The following is an 18,475-nucleotide window of genomic DNA, read 5'->3' on the forward strand; positions in this document are numbered from 1 at the left end:
CCTCCAGAAATGAAAAGCTGGGAAGAAAACCTTGTAATGTCAGCAACATAATAAAATGAATTGTCATGTATTTTATCCTTTGATCTTGACGAAGTTACTGTTAGACAATTTCCCTGCTCATTAAAAAAAATCTGGTTATTTCTTTTAAAAATTGTTCGCTTTTCACGCAGTTTAAAATATGACAGATATAAAGTATATGAATAATAGTACAATTTTGCAAAACTCTGGAACCAATAGCTCAATTTTTAAAAAATATATTTTTATTGATTTCAGAGAGGAAGGTAGAGGGAGAGAGAGAAGCATCGATGATGAGAATCATTGATTGGCTGCCTTTTACATGCCCCCTACTGGGTATTGAACCAGTAACCTGGGCATGTGCCCTAACCAGGAATTGAACAGTGACCTCCTGGTTCATAGGTGGATGATCAACCACTGAGCCACGCCAATCAGGCTAAACAAACACTTGATAGTTACATAGTCTTGGTCAAAATTAGGATAGCCTTTATTTGTAAACACATAGCAAAATGTTCAGCAGTGTGTTGGTAAACTGGTTCTCGAGAAAGAAAAAAATAAAAGGCTTGATTTTAGCATTTGCCAATTTCAGTGGGAAAAAACTGCCACCACTGACAACTGATAAATGTTTTTGCTGAAGTTGTTTTGCCAAAGGAACATCCACATGTGAACCTCTAAACCCACACACATACACACACCATTCTATACAAATGTACACACTTCCGCCCCTCTTACTACTTAACAGGGCCTGAGAGGAACAGTGTCTCCTGGGCATGGTAGGAACAGGACAGCCTCCATCAGAGCACACAGCTGAGAAGAGATCACTGTCCAAGATAATGCAGATCCTCTACTTCAGGAGAGACTGATTTTGAAGCATCACATTTTGTCTGAAGTGGAGAATTCAACAACTTTACTGTTTTCCCTGGAAGGATTGGGGCCATGGTGAAGTCCATTGAGCAAAAACATGACTACAGAGCTCTTCAAGAACGTTATCCATGGCAACCATCATCATCACCATAAAATGGCTGCATCCAGTTGAGTGGCCCGCAGACCAATAGTCCAAGATGCAGACAGGATCCAGGCCTTTAACTGTTTCTACTTCTCCATCTGAGGCCACAAGGGTTATGATGCTTTCCTTAGCATTAATTCAATCTGGGAAAATTTTAATCTTCGTGCAATATCCAGGGAGCTCTCACCATTCTGAGGAGAAAAGAAACGATAGTTTCTTAAAAGTCCAGCCAACAGTTTAGACTGATGGACTCTCAGGCTTGGCAAAGACTTTAAATGTTATCCAGATCTAACAGTAATAGGACAACTTAATTTTTTAATAGGATGATTAATTTTGTTGTTTACATCAGAAGCAATTAACTTAATTCCACACAAGGCCAAAGTTAGAAGATCATGAGCTGGGGGAACTTCAGGCCATGGGGCCACAATTTCTTACCTTATTTCTTACCGCGGGGTCTGCATGGGCTTGAAGGAGCAGAGGGATAAGAGTCTGGTTTTTCATTTCGCAGGCATAGTGTAGCGCCGTGCAACCATACTGAAACACAAAGGAACAACACTGCAGCTCACCCATCCGACTCTACAGACCGTAGCATGAGGCTTCTTAGCAAGCTTAGCAAGCGCTCTTCACATTTCATAGTAAACAATAAGCAAAACAGTCTGCAACCATCTATGTGCAATGGTATTTCTTGTTCTTAGAGTCTTTTCTGCCTCAATATGTACGTTATTAATGTTCTATAAGCCATCAATACCTTCCTTTCTCATTTTCTGTTCAAACTAAAAAAATGCAACTTATAAAAGGCGAATGCTGAATTTCTTGGGATAATTTCTGTATGTCTGGCCAATCAGCATTGTGATCATGTGACCATCTCTTCCCCTTAGAGTCTCCATATGGGCCACTTTGCAGATATCATCCTCTATGGTTTTTTATTTTAAAAAATCCCCCAGTCTGTGGCCCTTGCTCATATTTCTACAGCTTACCTGCAAGACCAGTGCAATTTGACATAGAACTCTCCCATGCACAGATTCGTGCATGGGTGGGGTCTGGCTGGCCCACCCTGATCAGGCTGATCAGGCCAGGTTGGGGGGTGGGGTGGAGAAGGACATGGGAGGTTGGCCAGCTGGCCCTGCCCCTGGTCAAATGCCTGGTCGAGGGGACAATTTGCATATTAGTCTTTCATTATATAGGATTATAAAATAATGGATCTACCTCGTTTGCACTAATTTAAAACACTAACTACAGATTAAAAGAAATGTACAGCTGGGACATTTGTGCTAAAATTTTTGCCTTTCAAATTCAAACAACCATGGTTTTGGTAAATGAAGAAATAATATCCTTGACTATAAAGATTATCAGAATTAACTTTGGATCTTTTTCCCTAGAAACTCCTCTAAGATCATAGGAAATAATACTGTGATCTTATTTTTTTATTAAGTGATGGCATGAAGAATGCAAGATCTGCTCTGAATTTTTCCATGTGAAATAAAGTCTAAAAGACATACACTGCATTACTTGGAGTTGGAACTTGGATCTTAATATACAGGTAGTTTTTTTTTAAATGGTGGTAAAATATGTGCATGTATGTGCATATATGTATGAGCATGCATAGGAATGTAATTATCTAGAGATTAGAGACAGGCATAGATAACTAGAAAAATATCTTAGAGAAATTTTGTTCACGAGCAAAATTTTAAACATTTTTAATTACCTTTTACTTAATTTCAATGACATCTTAATATATTTCAAAGTTACCTAAGAAAATGATGATTCACAGTAGCGGTCCATCCAAATTAATCAAAAAATTATATTTGAAATAAAAGGAAAAGCATACATTTCATCAACTTTCCCTCTCTCTCTCTCTCTCTCTCTCTCTCTCTCTCTCTCACACACACACACACACACACAAAGAGAGAGAGAGAGAGAGAGAGAGAGAGAGAGAGAGAGAGAGAGAAACAGAAAGGGCGAGAATGAGAACTACCTCCATTTAAACATGATACCAATATAACCCAAACTAAAATTATGTAAGTGATTAATAGAAACAGGGATGGGGACATTTTCTCTATCACAGAACATAGAATGGCAGTATATACAGATGTGTACAACAGAAATTAGGGATCATAAACAGAATATTGGTTATTTTTAAATCCACTTTCGACTGGCCTACTTTTTCAGTAAAGAACTAGACATAAAAAATGTCATTTAATCAATATAAGCAAATAAAACTCCTTACAAATAAATTTTTGAAACACTTCTGATCTTGTAAGGGAGGAAGATGAGTTCAAGGGTGCAGTGATAAAAGGTGAAAGCAAAACCTTATATTAGGGGGAAGTTAGCTGAGGCTGCTCCTGTTGTTATCACTGCTCTTACCGTCATTTGGATGTTTCCTTGACCCTTGCCCTTGGTTGTCTTTAATTCACAGGTGGGGACTCTCTTTCCTGATTGGGATCTTGGCTTGTGTAGCAGCTGCTAACGTTCATTGAGCACGTACCATGTGTCAGGCACGCTGCTAAGTGCTTTACATGAATCAGCCCTGTAACTTATCAATATGCTCATGTTACAGAGTAGGAAACAGAAAGTCGAGGAAGTTTATAACTTGCCAAAATGCACACAGGTAAAAAGTGGCAAGCCTGGGTTTACCCAAAGGCATTCTGACTCCAGCCCCTTAACTACCAAGGAAGAATTTTGTTATCAGAGCCTTCATCTTCCTTAACTTCTCACAAATGGTGGAGCAGGTTTTTTTTTTTTTAATTCAATAGTTCTGTATTCAATAAAGATGTTATTCCCACGAGTTTAGTGGCGGTATATAAACAACCTCAAGATCACCTAATTGGCAGTGAAAAAAGAGATGCAAAAGTATCAAGGAAAATAAAGCGAGCAACTTCATATATGACAAGTACATACCTACAAATACCACTTTGGATATTATTTCACAGGGACTAAAAGTACAAACTTACACAGTCTGCAGCATTAATGTCCACGCCAGCATCAAGGAGCATTCGGACAAGAGTCTCATTCTGCTTTGTCTTGGAGACCTATGACAAATGGCAAGTACAAGGAGTTTGTTTACAAACTTTTTCTTTGTCTTATGTCTGGATTATTTCAATTAATAGGCTTCATTTTAATCCTAATACCCCCTATGTGCCCATGTACTATTGATTGATTGATTGATTTGGCTATCTTCCTTCTTGCTTTATTCTTTAATCACAGCATTGTATGTGTGTTGGAAATGTCACTTACAGAATACAAGCCAAGAGCTTATTCTGTTACTATTCCTTTATCTCTCACTGGCCCAGCAAACCTTGATGGGTCATGCTACTGATCTCCTACTCATTGACCCTTTGCTCTCACAAGTGTACTCACCATGAGGAAATATCCAATGAGCAGGACAGGCATTAGGAGGATAATGAGTAGATAATCAAAGAAGGTAAATTTTTTCTTCACAGCATAATGCAAGCAGGTTCTCTCTTTCTAAAAATTAAGAAAAAACCTCTTCATGAATAAATATTTCACTTCAAATTTCCTGTTTTCAGATTACCCTATCAAAAATTAGTTTGTGCTTTTCGTTCTTATGGTATCTAGGCCACCTTCTTTCTGTTGAGTATATCTGATGAATAAACCGAGGTTTCCATTGACTAAAACATTGGACAGAGTACAGTCTAAAGAAGAAGCTGGGGGGGGGGGGCATAGAAAGAGAACAGGTGAAATGTACATTTTATAAATCATCAAAATATGGATTTTCATACTCATTTTAGTTTTTTGGAGAAAATGCATTCAGATATAAACATAAGACTAAATTCAATATGGAAATCCTAATCACCAATAGTATACATGCAGTGATTCATTTTGTGGTTTGTTAATGAACAAATCTTAATCACATGACAATGTTTCTGTTTCTACATGCATACAGGCAGTGCTAGAAGAAAGGAAATAACTCGATTTAATTCTTCAAGTACACAAATACTTATCAGGTGATAAACCTAAGTTTCTAGGGATTGTGAGGAATGTAAAGCCTCGGGCCTCATAATCAACCAAGGGAGATAGAAACATGGCCACATCAGTACAATGCAGAACAGGCGGTTGTGATTGGAAAATCAACCAAATCAATGAGAAGAGAGGGAAAGCCAGAGAGAAAAAGAGAGGTTAACTTCCACTTGGGGGAGGCACTGTTCTTAAATAAGACTTTTTGTTTTTCTAATATAAAAGTATGTATGTTCTCTGTAAAAGCTTTGTAAACGAGGCAGGAAGATAATAGAATGAGTTAAAATCACCCATTACCAAACAGCCCAGAGTTCATTGTTGACAGTCTGCTGTATTTCCTTCCCATCTTTTAAAATGCATACAGGTGGATTTTTTAAAATGTAAGTTCATACAGCATCTGCAACATTTTATATGCTTTTTTTTCAATTAACATTTAGAATATGTGCATCTTCCCATGCCATTTAATGTTTTCAAACATATGACTGTAAAGGCTCTTTGGCTTTTAATTGAATAGAACTATGATTTATTTAGCTAAACCCTACCCATTGGGCATTTGAGTCTTTAACTTTAGATTTTTATAAAAATAAGACTACTTGAACATCCTCATTCACAAAGATTTGTCAACATTTCTAAATTTATCTTTCGTATAAGTTTCTAAACATGTGATTCCTGGCATAAAAGGTATTAGTGCTTTTCATATTGTGCTCCAGTAAAATGAGAATGATTTAAACTTTCTTCCTGATCAACACTTGATTTTTGTTTCTAATCTGGGTCAATTTCACAGGCCAAAATACATCTATATCTGTATCTATGTCTGTATCTGTATCTGTATCTATCTTTACGCTTTAATTTGCTTTCCATAGAATCGATGTTCTCTATTAAGCATATGAATCTAAATCACCAGCCGAGCTTTTTGTAATTTTTTAAGGCTTTTATTTGGTACTTTTGAAAATAACTCATATAGATTAAGAAACGAGAAAGCACTGGTTCAAACTGTTAATGTACAAGAATTAGCATTTGGGGAAAATGAAAAAGATGAAACACTTAAAACTCATGAAAGTATTTTAAAAATAGAAAATGCAAACCAAACACTTACTCTGATAAAATCTCTACTAATTGAAGGTATCCACTAAGGTCCTTTCCACAATATTTATAAACAAGAGGATCCCAGGAGGCTGGCTCAGGTTCTGTGTGAAATGGAAATAAAGGTGCCTCCTCAGCCCTATCCCTGAGTTGGCAAACCTCTCCCTCCCTCAGTTCCCTAATAGTAAATCTCCTGAGAGAAGATGTGACTCATTGACATCTGTCTTCACCACCCCCTCTCATCACTCCATACACCTGGTTCTTCAGCTGGGAGATCATGTCATACTGTACTAAGCTGCAGATCGGTTAGATTTAGCACAGGCATGACTTTGAAGCCAAACAAAACAAACAAAACAAAATAGTAAGCACAAACAAGCAAGTTCAGTAATGATTTCTTTTTCTGATAATGCATTATTACTCCAAATGGCTGATCTTTAAAGTGACTTAGAAGGGGCAAGTGGAGTCCTACAGGCTGTTTTCCCTCATTGAATATACATGAGTGGATATAGGGCATTCATAATTTCTACAAACAATGACTTTTTATGTTTACTCAGTGGACATTAAAGGCTGCCTTTAGTATAATGCAGACACTGAAAGCTCCAAAGAGGCTCTCAAAGGATACTCACAACTATGGACATACATTCTACTCTTCCTTCACTGAAGACTCCACGTCAGCTATTATTGCATCTTCCATGCCTTTCTATGTGGCTTCCCGTAACCTCTGGCTCATGGACTTATTTGTCTTTGGCAAATTGTTCACTAGCATTCTTCTATTCTATACGCAGACTATAGGATCTTCTGGAGATCAGTACGTTGACATAGAAGGTAAAAACCCAACGAAACTAATGAAATATTGACCAGTAGGTCAATATCTCCCCCATCCCCCCCGTCCCCCCAGGAAATTTTTCCCATTACCCCTGTAATAGTGAGGAGGCAGAGCTGGGATAGAAGGAGGGGCAAGGAAAAACATGGGGAGGAGGAAGAAAAGAAAGGAAGCTCTAGCCAGACATGTGAGTGAGCGATTCTCTTCCTTTTCAGAAGTTCTAAGGACATAATTAACCACAAAATATGCCTGATGATTGAATTTTATTTCGCTTTCTAGCCTTATAAAATATCCTCAGTATGTGTCAGTCTCTCTAAAGCAGTGGTTCCCAACCTTTCTTTGGCCATGCCCCACCTAAACATCTCTGAAATCCTGATGTCCTCTCTGTGACATATAATTCTTATTATTCAAAAAGTGAACTCCTATTCCCATGGAGGAAGCCTCAAAGACCATTAACTTGGTTTAAACAAGCTTCCAAAGAATATGGCATCCATGAAAGAGAAAAATTAAAGAACGAGAGGACAGTTGAAGGACTGAGGCAGAAATCACTAAGAAATTGTTAAAATAATAATAATAATAATATGAAGTGATATGAAAAAATAGCAAATAAAGTTTCAAAACATAATAGAGAACTAAAATGCATAAATATGTCACAACATATATTTATATACTGCACATGAGGCCCCTCAAATCATAAGAAATGCAAAAAAAATCATTGTTAATAACTCATTCTCGAACTGCCCCCCTTAAAAATCAAGTTGCCCCCTGTGGGGCGTGTGCCCCACATTGGGAGCCACTGCTCTAAAGTAAGGTAACAAAGAAATTATTGGTGTCAGGAGCTATAAGCATCAGAAAACGGCATTCGCTGCTCCCATCCATGCTAAGAGTAAGTACCATGGTCAACTCCTTTCCACTGCTGTGTCATGGCCTCACCTGGTTTGTGAGGTTCACATCAGCATTTCTCCTTAAAAGGAAGGAAACGATTCTCAGGTGCCCTCGCCTGCAGGCGCAGATCAGGGGAGTGTCTCCATTGAAGCCATCTTGAACATTGATGTACTTGCTGTCCTCCCTCACCCACCGCCACACTTGACCGAAGTCGTTCTGATAGGCCGCCTGGCAGATAGGCTGAGGAGAGGTAAACAAAAGCAGATTTTGAAATGCCAGTATAATTAAACCACAAAAATAAGAAAAAAAATCACTACCCGGTAACTTAAAATTCAAGTGTTTCCAAATCATAATATATTGCTTTGTCGATGAGATTTTTGGTCTCAGTTATGCCCAGGGTTAAGTCTAGAACAAAGGTTGAGTCCCTAGAGAACCTCATAAGATTTCCTAAATTGCATGGCACACAGAAATGTACAAACTTCTGTAAACCGCCCCCCAGAATGGAAAGACTTGACAATACTGGGTACACATTCCCACGGGACATCAAGTAAAGCCTCCTCTACTTGGGCTTCTCAAAATCCTTACTGAGTCTTAACTAAAGCAAGAAAGAAAAAGGCAGATGGTTTTCCGCAGTCGCTGGATGTCTCTGAGTGCTTTCTCAATCCCACGTGAGCGATATTACTTAAAATATTAACCTATTCTTATCTTTCAATATTTCCTAGGCTCCTTGTATCCTAGACACAGAGTTTCTGTTTTTGAAAAGTAAAGTATATGCCTGGCTTAGTTAGACGTACAAGTGATTTGTTGCATGGATTGTAAAACCGCCGAAAAGATTCTATGCTGTTATAAATTCTCAGTCTCCGCTAGGGGGCAGTTCAGTGTCATAAAAGCACTGACAAAAGAAGACAGAAAACCCAGCAGAAAAGTGCTGGTTGATAAAGAGACCGAGAAGCATCTGTCATACCGTAAAACCTCAGAGGGAAGGAAGGTGGGGGTAAGGAGGAGAAATAAACCAAAGGACTTATATGCAAGCATATGGGCCTAAACAATGGACACAGACAACAGGGGGGTGAGGGCATGGGTGGGGGGGGGGGGGTAGGGGGTAATGTGGGGATAAGGACACATATGTAATAACTTAATCAATAAAGAAATTTTTAAAAATAAAATAAAATAAGAAAAGAAAAGTGCTGGTTGGCAAGCTAGGAATGGGAAAGAGAAGGGGAGCTGTCCCTTTGGGTTGAAGGAATAGTATGAATTCTGTTGGCCTCTAAAGTTCTTAAAACTTGGAGGAACTCGGGCTGTAGAGGAAACCAGTGAGAATTTGGAAATTGCCATGATAATTCTATCTCTAAACACAATCGGAACCCTCCCGCCCATCCTCACTGCCCAAGCACTGGTTCAGATCATAATTCTCCCCAGGTCTATTGCAAACATGGTCATTAATTGGCCTTACTTCTTAGCCTCACACGTTCAGCTCCAACCCATCCTCCAAAAACAGCAGTTTCTTATCACTTCCCTGCTGGAAGCCTTCAGTGGTAACCAACCAGATTAGGATGCTGACCCCAAGCTGGCAGACTCAACTCTTAAAATCTCACAAGTCCTGTCTTTCTAACTCCATCTCCCACCACGCTCTATCCATATCCTTGACCCAAGTAAATAAAGACGTGTGTTATTAATAGCTAGCCCTCCAAGACTGTAAACTCCACAAGAGAGGTATTGTGTCTGTACAACTTTGTATCCTCAGCACCCAGCATATGCTTAACAAAAAGTGGGCATTCAATATATATTTGATGAGTAAATAAGTAAATGAATAAATTATAATGAGCTTTTGCCTTAACTGGTTTTGCTCAGTGGTTAGAGTGCCAGCCTGGGTTCATTTCTGGTCAAGGACACATGCCTGGGTTGTGGACTCGATCCCCAGTAGGGGGTGTGCAGAAGGCACCTGATCAATGATTCTCTATCATTGATGTTTCTATCTCCCCTTCTCCCTTCCTCTCTGAAATAAATAAAAATATTTTTTGAAAAATTATAATGAGCTTTTATTGAGCACCTCATTTATTTCATTTAACCCTCACAACAATTCTATAAGCTAAGTATTATTATTATACCCATATTGTACAGGCGAAACTGAGGTAGTTTGTCTTTCCTGCTGCAGTCACACAGCCCATAGTTGACAATGACAGGAAGCAAATTCATGCATTCTGGTTCTAATTACCTCAGGCAATTTAAAAATAGCCTTTAGAATGTCATCTGGCTACAAGACTTTGTGTTTTGAGACTTTTTTGGTTGCATTTGCACCCAAAATTAAGCTACAGCCTACAGTCCCAGAAGACTGATCAGTCTTCTTCTGCCCTGGCCTGCTGGTGTCCAAGACTTCTTGGTTATAGATCCAGATTCTTCTCCAAACTGACCTAGAATTAGCAATATTTGCCAAGAGGTAAAGAAGTGGTTATAGAGGTTGCTGAAGAAAGCAGAAAAATATATTGCCCAGATGAAAATGTTTCAAGAAGGAAGATAGAGTCAAGAGAATGAAGTATAAGAAAAGATTGCTAGATTTGACCTTTAATGACCATTCAGAGATCAATTTTTATAGAGTGAGAAGGCAGAAGACAGAATACAAAAGGCCTGCATACATGGTCTATGAAGAATTAGAGGAGGTGATTGGAGAGGAATTTGTGGTAAATTTGGCAGTGAAAGCTAAGAGGGAACTTGCAAGTGGACAGGAGTAGTAGAATATGGCCATCATTCTGCACATCTGTAGACAAAATGGTGTTGTCTACTGGTTATAAGTACAGGCTCTAGAAGCAAATTTTTGAGTTCCAATCTCAATTTGACTATGTAACAGGTATTTGGACAACTTACTTAAACTTCCTATGTTCAATTCCCTTCTGCATTTAATAGTTACATCTTCTTTATCAGGTTACAGAAAGTTTTAAAGGTGATTGTGTAGATGAAGTACTGCACTCAGATCTGACTCACAATAAACCCTCAATTAATGTTAGCTACACTTATAATTATTAAAACACAAGGACCCAGTGATGATGGGCAGGGGGGGTTATGAAAGAGAAGATAATTGCTGGAAGAGAGTGAAGAGGTGATGGTCTAGAGAAAGAAGATGAATGCATGTGCCTTACTAAACAGAATGACAACTCTGGATCTAAGGCCAAAGCCAGGGAAGAAGAACAGAGATTTGGAGTATAGAGAACTTTACATTTGGTGATATTTTTGCCAGAAAGGCTGAGGTTTCATCTTCATTCTTTATACTAATATGTACTTATCATCTAATATAATAATAGAGGAGTATGCAAATTAGCCAGGATGCTGTAACATCACGACCGATCTACAAGCGGTGGAGAGCTATAAGAGGGCGAGGCAGTCAGCTAGGAGCAGCGAAAAGCTAGCAGCAGCAGTGGGCAGGGTGGCCAACTGAGGCAAGCAGCAGTGAGCTACTCGTGCACAGTGCACGAATTCGTGCGCAGAGCTACTAGTAGATAAACAAACAAAGACAACTCTGTAAGTAGCAATTATGTTTACATAGATGAATGGGTTAGTAATTTAGGAGAGAAAATTGTGACAAAGGTGGAAAAAGCTCTTTAGCATGATGAGGGATATTTAGGATAATCATAATGAAAGTGTTTTCATGAGATGCATAAAAATAAAAAGTTGTTTGAAGCATCAGGTTGTAGAAACATTAAAAAGCTACAGTGGGCTGAGCCTGTGGTATAGGTCTTTTATACATTAAAGCTATTTCCTTTTTGAAATGTGACTTAGTACCACATTATAATTTGTAAAATCACTTATAATATACAAGGGAAGACTTAAAACACCAATTGGGGTGGAAGTCCCTGGGTGCTCTTTTTGACTATAGAATGCCAAAAATTTGCTAGATGTAGATAGAGAAAGAGCTGGTGAGGCTGTGAAGGGAGGCAATCCTTTTTCCAATTAGCTTGCATTCCCTTTTCCTAAAACATAGAATGAACATCATGTTGAACATTATCTCACTCAGCTCTCTTGTGTTAGAACTATTAGAACAGGATCTCACCCAGCTCTCTTATTAGAACTACTGGAACTATAACTTAGAGAGGTTAAATGATTTCCCCAAAGTCCCACAGACTTCCTGGCACAGTTAGAACTAAATTCTAGTTTTTCTTGATTTCCAATTCAATAGCCTTCCCATTAGTCATATCCATATTCTGTCTTCCCTGAGTTCTCCTCAACTCTACCAGCTCCCCAATAAGCCCTGCTCAACCTAAATTGCACTCTCTGGACACTGTATATTTTAAAGCAATACCTTTCTTCTTTGAACTATGTTTCTTTTTCTTATAGTAGCATCTGAAAAATAGACCCATTCCTAAAGATTGATATTAAGGGTGTATGTGTGCATGAGCACATACATGTATGTTATGTGTGTTTCATGTATTCATATGCATGTTGGGTGTTGTATATCCCTCTGATCATAATAACCATATCATTAGACCTCAAAGTTTAAAAGGATACATTATTATGATATGATTTTCAACACTTAGCAGCACATATGCAGAGTAAGAGTAGAATATACTTCATTGGAACCTGGATTTAGTTTACCCCATTCTTTTCACTAAGGGAAAAGAACAGTAATATATCCTAGTAGAGAGGAATACCAGAAGAATGGCAGAGTGGTTAAGACCAACTCCTTTTGGGAGTATGACACCCCTGTTGAGATAACAAGTAGAAAAAGAACTTAGTGTGCTCATCAGTGATGCAAGCAGAATTCTCCTGAATATACAAAAATAGTTCTCATATCCCAGCCCCTGATCTCCTTTTAGCTGCATAACTCTGGACAAGCTACTTAAACTATCTTTGCCTCATTATTTTTTATTTGTAAAATAAGGACAATAATAGTGACCAACTTATATGGTTGTTGTATCAACTGTGTTAATACATATAAAGTTTAGAAATGCCAGGTATATAACATCCTCATTACATGTTTGTAAACTTACCAACATATTGTAAATAATATGAACATAAATATGTGTGATAAGGGTTTAAATGAATCAACCCTGTTTAAAAGTCCAGCTTACACAGCTGGGGTTGGTTATTCCAAGCCACGTTCTCTCACTGAGCTCCAAGCATATCCTGTATTGCAGATGTTAGGCCCAACTCTGGGATGCTCCCTCATTCTCTCTGTCTTTTTTTAAATATATTTTTTTTATTTCAAAGAGGAAGGGAGAGGGAGAGAGAGAGAGAGAGACAGAAACATCAATGATGAGAGAGAATTACTGATCGGCTGCTTCCTGCATGCCCCACACTGGGGCTCAAGCCCACAACCCAGGCATGTTTCCTATCAGGGAATCAAACCGTGACCTCCAGGTTCATAGGTTGATGCTAAACCACTGAGCCAGGCATGCCTAGCTCTCCTTCTTTCTTAAAAAACATTGGAAACAGTATAAATGCCAACTGGTGGATGAATGGATTAAAAAAATGTGGTACACACACACACAGAGAGAGACACTGGAATAATAGTCAACCATAATAAGAAGGGAATCTTGCCATTTATGACAGCATGGCTGGACATTGAGGGCATTATGCTAAGTGCAATAGGTCAGACAGGAAAAGATAAATCCCATGTGATCTCGCCTATATATGGAATATGAAAACAAAACAAAGAACTAGAGCACATGAATATGGAGAACAGACTGGTGGTTATCTGAAATCAAAGGTATAAGTTTCTAGTTATAAAATGCATAAGTCCTTGGTATGTAATGTGCAGCATGGTGCCTATAGTTAAAAACACTGAATTGTATATTTGAAAGCTGATAGGAGGATGGATCTTGAAAGTTCTTGTCATAAGAAAAAAAATTGTAACTATGTATGGTGATGGATGTTAACTGGACTTATTGTGGGGATGATTTTGCAACATATACAAATATTGAATCATTACACTGTATTCCTTAAATTAATCTAGTCAATTATACCTCAATTTAAAAAATATTATCATCATATATATATATATATATATATATATATATATATATAACATATATATGATATACATATATATAGATCATCACTATTAGCAATTCAAGGTTCTGAAGGGTAGCAGAATATTAAATTCAAAATACAACTCTCAGCATAAAGATTATTTTTAACTAAAGGCAATTAAGAAGAAGCTGGTACAAGGAAAGCTCTCCACTCTACCCCCATTTAGCTAAAAGCAGGACATAAATTTGTGAAGGTGTTTCCCCTTCCCTCTTTAAGAAGACAAAAGTAACTCTCATTAGCCCAGAGAAGGCACCATCTACATAATAAAATTTACCAAGTAGCCCTTATCATCCATTAGCTTCCCTAAATATTTGCCTTCCCATAATTCGCCACTCCCAGAAACTCAGCCTGTTTCCTTTGTCTTGCCACTAAAAATTTATTATTTTGTTAAGATGCTATATGAGCCCAAGTTCTAACCACACGTTGAGTTACTCATCTCGTATGAATGCATGATGCAGGTGTTCATAAACTCCTGTTTGTTTTCTGCTGTCAGTCTATTTTACAGGGCCCCAGCCAGTGCACCTAAGATGAGTAAAGCAAAAAAGCATTATTCCTCCCCTACAGCTTTAAAAAATAACAACTTTTGGAAAGTTGAACTTTACAAAAAATTTAAATAAAAGTAGATGTGTCAGGACAGGACAGAACCAGGGAATGGGGCAGGACTGGACGTTTCTTGCCTTGTTCCTATTTAATGGCTCACATTCTTTATAGGAAATGCAGGGTGACTGGTACAGGGTGAATGAGAGACTGGCACATGCACATGAGTAGGTAATGTTTAAATATTTGAGAGATTACTCCATAGCTTTGCAACCTTCTTAAAATTATGGATGGGGAGAGTGTCACAGAGGATTCACCCCAGACCTTCTGAATCAGAATACCAGAAGGAGAGGCTAAGCTTGTTCATTTTCCTTTTTCCATTCACATGTAACTCCCAAATGCAACTGGAACAAGCAACCTATGTTTTCTTCCATTCTAAAAGAACCCATTTCCCTTCAGCATTTTCCATCCATCACCGAAGTCAGATTCTAATTCTGGACATTTAACAGCATGATGTTAATCCAGATATCGAGAAGTTGATATCTTGGGATACTAAGGATTTTCTGAATCTTTGGCAGAATCAGTGGAGCTCTCAAATCCATTGCTCTGGGATACCGTGAAATCTGTCAACTGAAAATGAGGAATGTCTAAACCCATCAGCCAAAATGAAAAATCTCTGTGGGAATTCAGTGAGAGCACCTCTCACACTAGTGGAACATCTCCTGGGTTCAGGGCTGTTGGAAAGTACAAGACAGCAGAGCAAACACATCCAAACATAGCCATTCCCCGAACAGCATCCCGCCACAGCTGTCATGCTGGGAGATTAGACACTTACTCTGAAACCTGCTACTCTAAGTAGTTTTGCAAGTGCCTTTACCTACCCTCATTTATAGCTACTTTTACCTAAAAACAGGAAGGAGGAGGAGGAGGAGGAGGAGGAGGAGGAGGAGGAGGAGGAGGAGGAAGAGGAGGAGGAGGGAGAGGAGGAGGAGGAAGAGTTGTTGATATTAAGGGGAATCCTGAAAATTGATCAATTATTTTCCAAAAAGGTAAACAATTTTTTCCTGGAAATGACTGAGTTGGCAGGTGTTTTGTGTTTTTAAAGAAGACAGTGTACCGCAATAAATGGGAGAGCCTAAAATCCACTTCCACTTGTCAAACTGAGATGCACGCAACATTTATTTTAGTACTACCTTAGGCTGTTTTTGGTTCAATATTAATTATGAGCTTTGATTAGTTACCTATGATCATCTAGGTAAATTAGGATTTTCTCTCTCTCCGTGTGTGTGTGTGTGTGTGTGTGTGTGTGTGTGTGTGTGGTTGTTGTATTTGTTTTAAAATATCATAGTAAATTCCAAGTTGCTTTGTCCTCAATAGATCTGAAAAGTGAAGCATTTATTCCACTTCTGGGCATAGTCTCATTGATATTTCAAGTGATTCAACATGTCTTGCCCTGCCTTGCCTTGCCTTGACTCAACCACTTGCCAAATCAACACACAATCAACAAACAACTGCACTGCTCAAGCAGAGATCTTGTTTTAAATGTAATTATTTCCAGGGCCTAGACTACAGTTAACTATCCACTGGCCACGCACAGTGTGGTATGTGGACCAACAAAAGCATCAGTGAGCTGATACGTATAATCTTAGGTGCCACGGGCCTCACCCAGACCTGCAGAGTAAGAATGTGCATTTAAAACAAATCTTGAGGTGATCGGTGCACATTAAAATTTGAAAAGCACTAGCCTAGATCACTGTGGTAGTAAACTGATCACCTGCATCAGTACTGCCTGAATGCTCTTCTAAAAGTAGGTTTCTGACACTACCACAGATAGGGAGACACACTCTGTGGGGAGGAGGCACTTGAATCTACATTTTAAACAATTTTCTCTCGCTGACATTTAGACAATCTAAAACATGAGAGTTACTTGAGTGTTTACAAGTGTTGTCATTTTCACCAGACCAAGGTCACTGGGCAAGACATTACCTAGAATTATAAACTAATCAAAGAACACCTTGACTATAAAAAAGTAAACACACACACACACACACACACACACACACACACACACACACCTGGCATTAGAAGTAACTGCAAATGGGGAGAAACTGCCTTTAGTGCTAGAAGAACCACCCAATGAGGTTCTGCTGAGCATCTGTAATGAAATGCAGACTAACCGGTTGATGTGTTAGGGAGCAAATAGTGAATAATAATGCCGTCGCATCTCTTGTACTTGTTGAAGCATTACTCACTTGCACTCCTTTGAAACGTACTTAAAAATTAATTTGATTCTAATAGGCTACTTTCAATACAGGAAAAAGCACTTTTTGTATCCATCAGATGTGAAAAAAACTAAAAACGTATATTTGAAAAAGTATTGTTTTTTATTTCTCTTCTATACAGAGAGTCTTCATTAACAATTACTAGAGGTGAATATCCTTTCAAATACCAAGCTGAAAGGCGGTACTCTGTATATGCATTTCCGTAAGAGAGCCAGTCTATCTTTTGTATGTTTAGAAAATCCAGTTAGGTACAATTTTCACTTTTCCTTGGGATGTTTGACGTCACAATAGGACAACTCAAACTCCACTTTGCAAGGTCCAAATTACCCCTGCAGACATGTGGATTCACGAAATGTGTGTTGTGTTCCTCTTTACTTACATGTAGCTAACATTTTAGAATGGCAAGAACGATTTGCCCTAAAATATTAAAAATATCAGAAAGATGAACACACAGGACTTTGTTTTGGCTTGATGCGCTCACAGAAAGTTCAACAGAAGAAAAGCAGACAGATTAACAGGGACAGGAAGTTACATTCGAAAACATGAGCAGTTTTTAACACCTTTGGAGTCTTATTTTCAGAAAGATTACCTCAGAGTATAGGATCCCCATGCTGGTCTCTCACAGACTTACTTCACCCCCACAACTTCTCGAATCTTCTGTAGGTATTCCTGATTAACATCAAAATGCTTCCCGGCAGAGAGAAAGGTCCCAGAAGTCCAGGTCAGTGGCAAACCCTTTCTTTCCACACCTGTGAGTGCATTTCCAGCGACACAGACAGCCACACCACCTTCTAGAGGGCCCAACCCAATGAAACAAAGGCATTGGTTACCCGGTAATGACCCACGCTGTGCATCATCTAAAGTTACAAGCCTGAGAAACCGGTTTCTGAGTCACATCTGCTCTGCCAGGGGTAGCAAGTGGGAAGAAAGAAGCAAAATTGAGGAGAAAGGGAAGCTTCTCACATTGGCAGGAAGGACACGGAGTTCAAAACGGGGTACTGTGTTTAGGACATTTCCTCATTGAAATCTGGTTTTCAGAGGCGGTTGCGAAAGGCTAGAGACCAGAAAACTCGCTGGTTAGAACCATATGTCTGCCGTAGGCCTTGACTTTCATGAAAAATCATCTTCAAAACTCTGGCTATGGTTTATTTGCTCTCTTTAAGTACAGAGAAGTTTATTTTTTCTTGATGTTGATTAATATAAGCTACTTAAAATAATAAATTAAGGTCAATTTATAAGCTATTGTACACATAATATTTTATTTACTTGATATACATGAATTACTCTTATTTTATATTTTTATAAAAATATATTATTTTCTATACATAAATGTGTCCATAATCACTTTCAAGGGGATCTTTGAGTCAAGTTTCAACTCAAATGGAAAATACTAAACTCTTTGAAGAATCAATCCATTAGCATCCTAGTTAATTAAATTATTGTAAGAGGTTTAAATGACATTTATAGCATTACTATATTTAAGTTTTGTTTTTAAGCACTTCAATTCTAAGCCTAACAGGGAATAGTTTCCCAACTAACTAAATGGTCTTATAAATCTAGTAAATTATACTAACATAATAAATATTGTCTTAAACATTTTAATGCTGTTTACAAATTTAGCCAAATTATCTTATAATATTCAATTTAAAAATTGTAAGTCTAAAATCAATTACTCTATTACACATTTTAAATGGAATTACCAGGTCACTTGGTCAAACATGGTAACATGCCAAATCCCTTAAACATTGTAAACATTTTCTGTATTAATATCAGATACTCACACATTTTCTCTGAACTTAACTCAGTCATCACAAAGTGTTAAACTTTCCCAGATTTAAAATACCCACA

General features: G+C 38.2%; 1 protein-coding gene across 1 annotated transcript; it reads right to left on the reverse strand.

Moving 5' to 3' along the window:
* Positions 1-239: 239 nt before the first annotated feature.
* Positions 240-17,531, reverse strand: ANKRD22 (ankyrin repeat domain 22). The gene is made up of 6 exons (XM_081104423.1): positions 17,217-17,531; positions 7,836-8,027; positions 4,379-4,486; positions 3,973-4,050; positions 1,457-1,555; positions 240-1,212 (listed from the first exon to the last, which is right to left on the reverse strand). The coding sequence occupies exons 1-6, from the start codon at positions 17,235-17,237 to the stop codon at positions 1,135-1,137; spliced, it is 576 nt and encodes a 191-aa protein (XP_080960549.1). The 5' UTR covers positions 17,238-17,531; the 3' UTR covers positions 240-1,134.
* Between the last annotated feature and the right edge of the window lie 944 nt (positions 17,532-18,475).

This window comes from Myotis nattereri (genome assembly GCF_964212035.1).
Source record: "Myotis nattereri genome assembly, chromosome: 13".
NCBI lineage: Eukaryota > Metazoa > Chordata > Mammalia > Chiroptera > Vespertilionidae > Myotis > Myotis nattereri.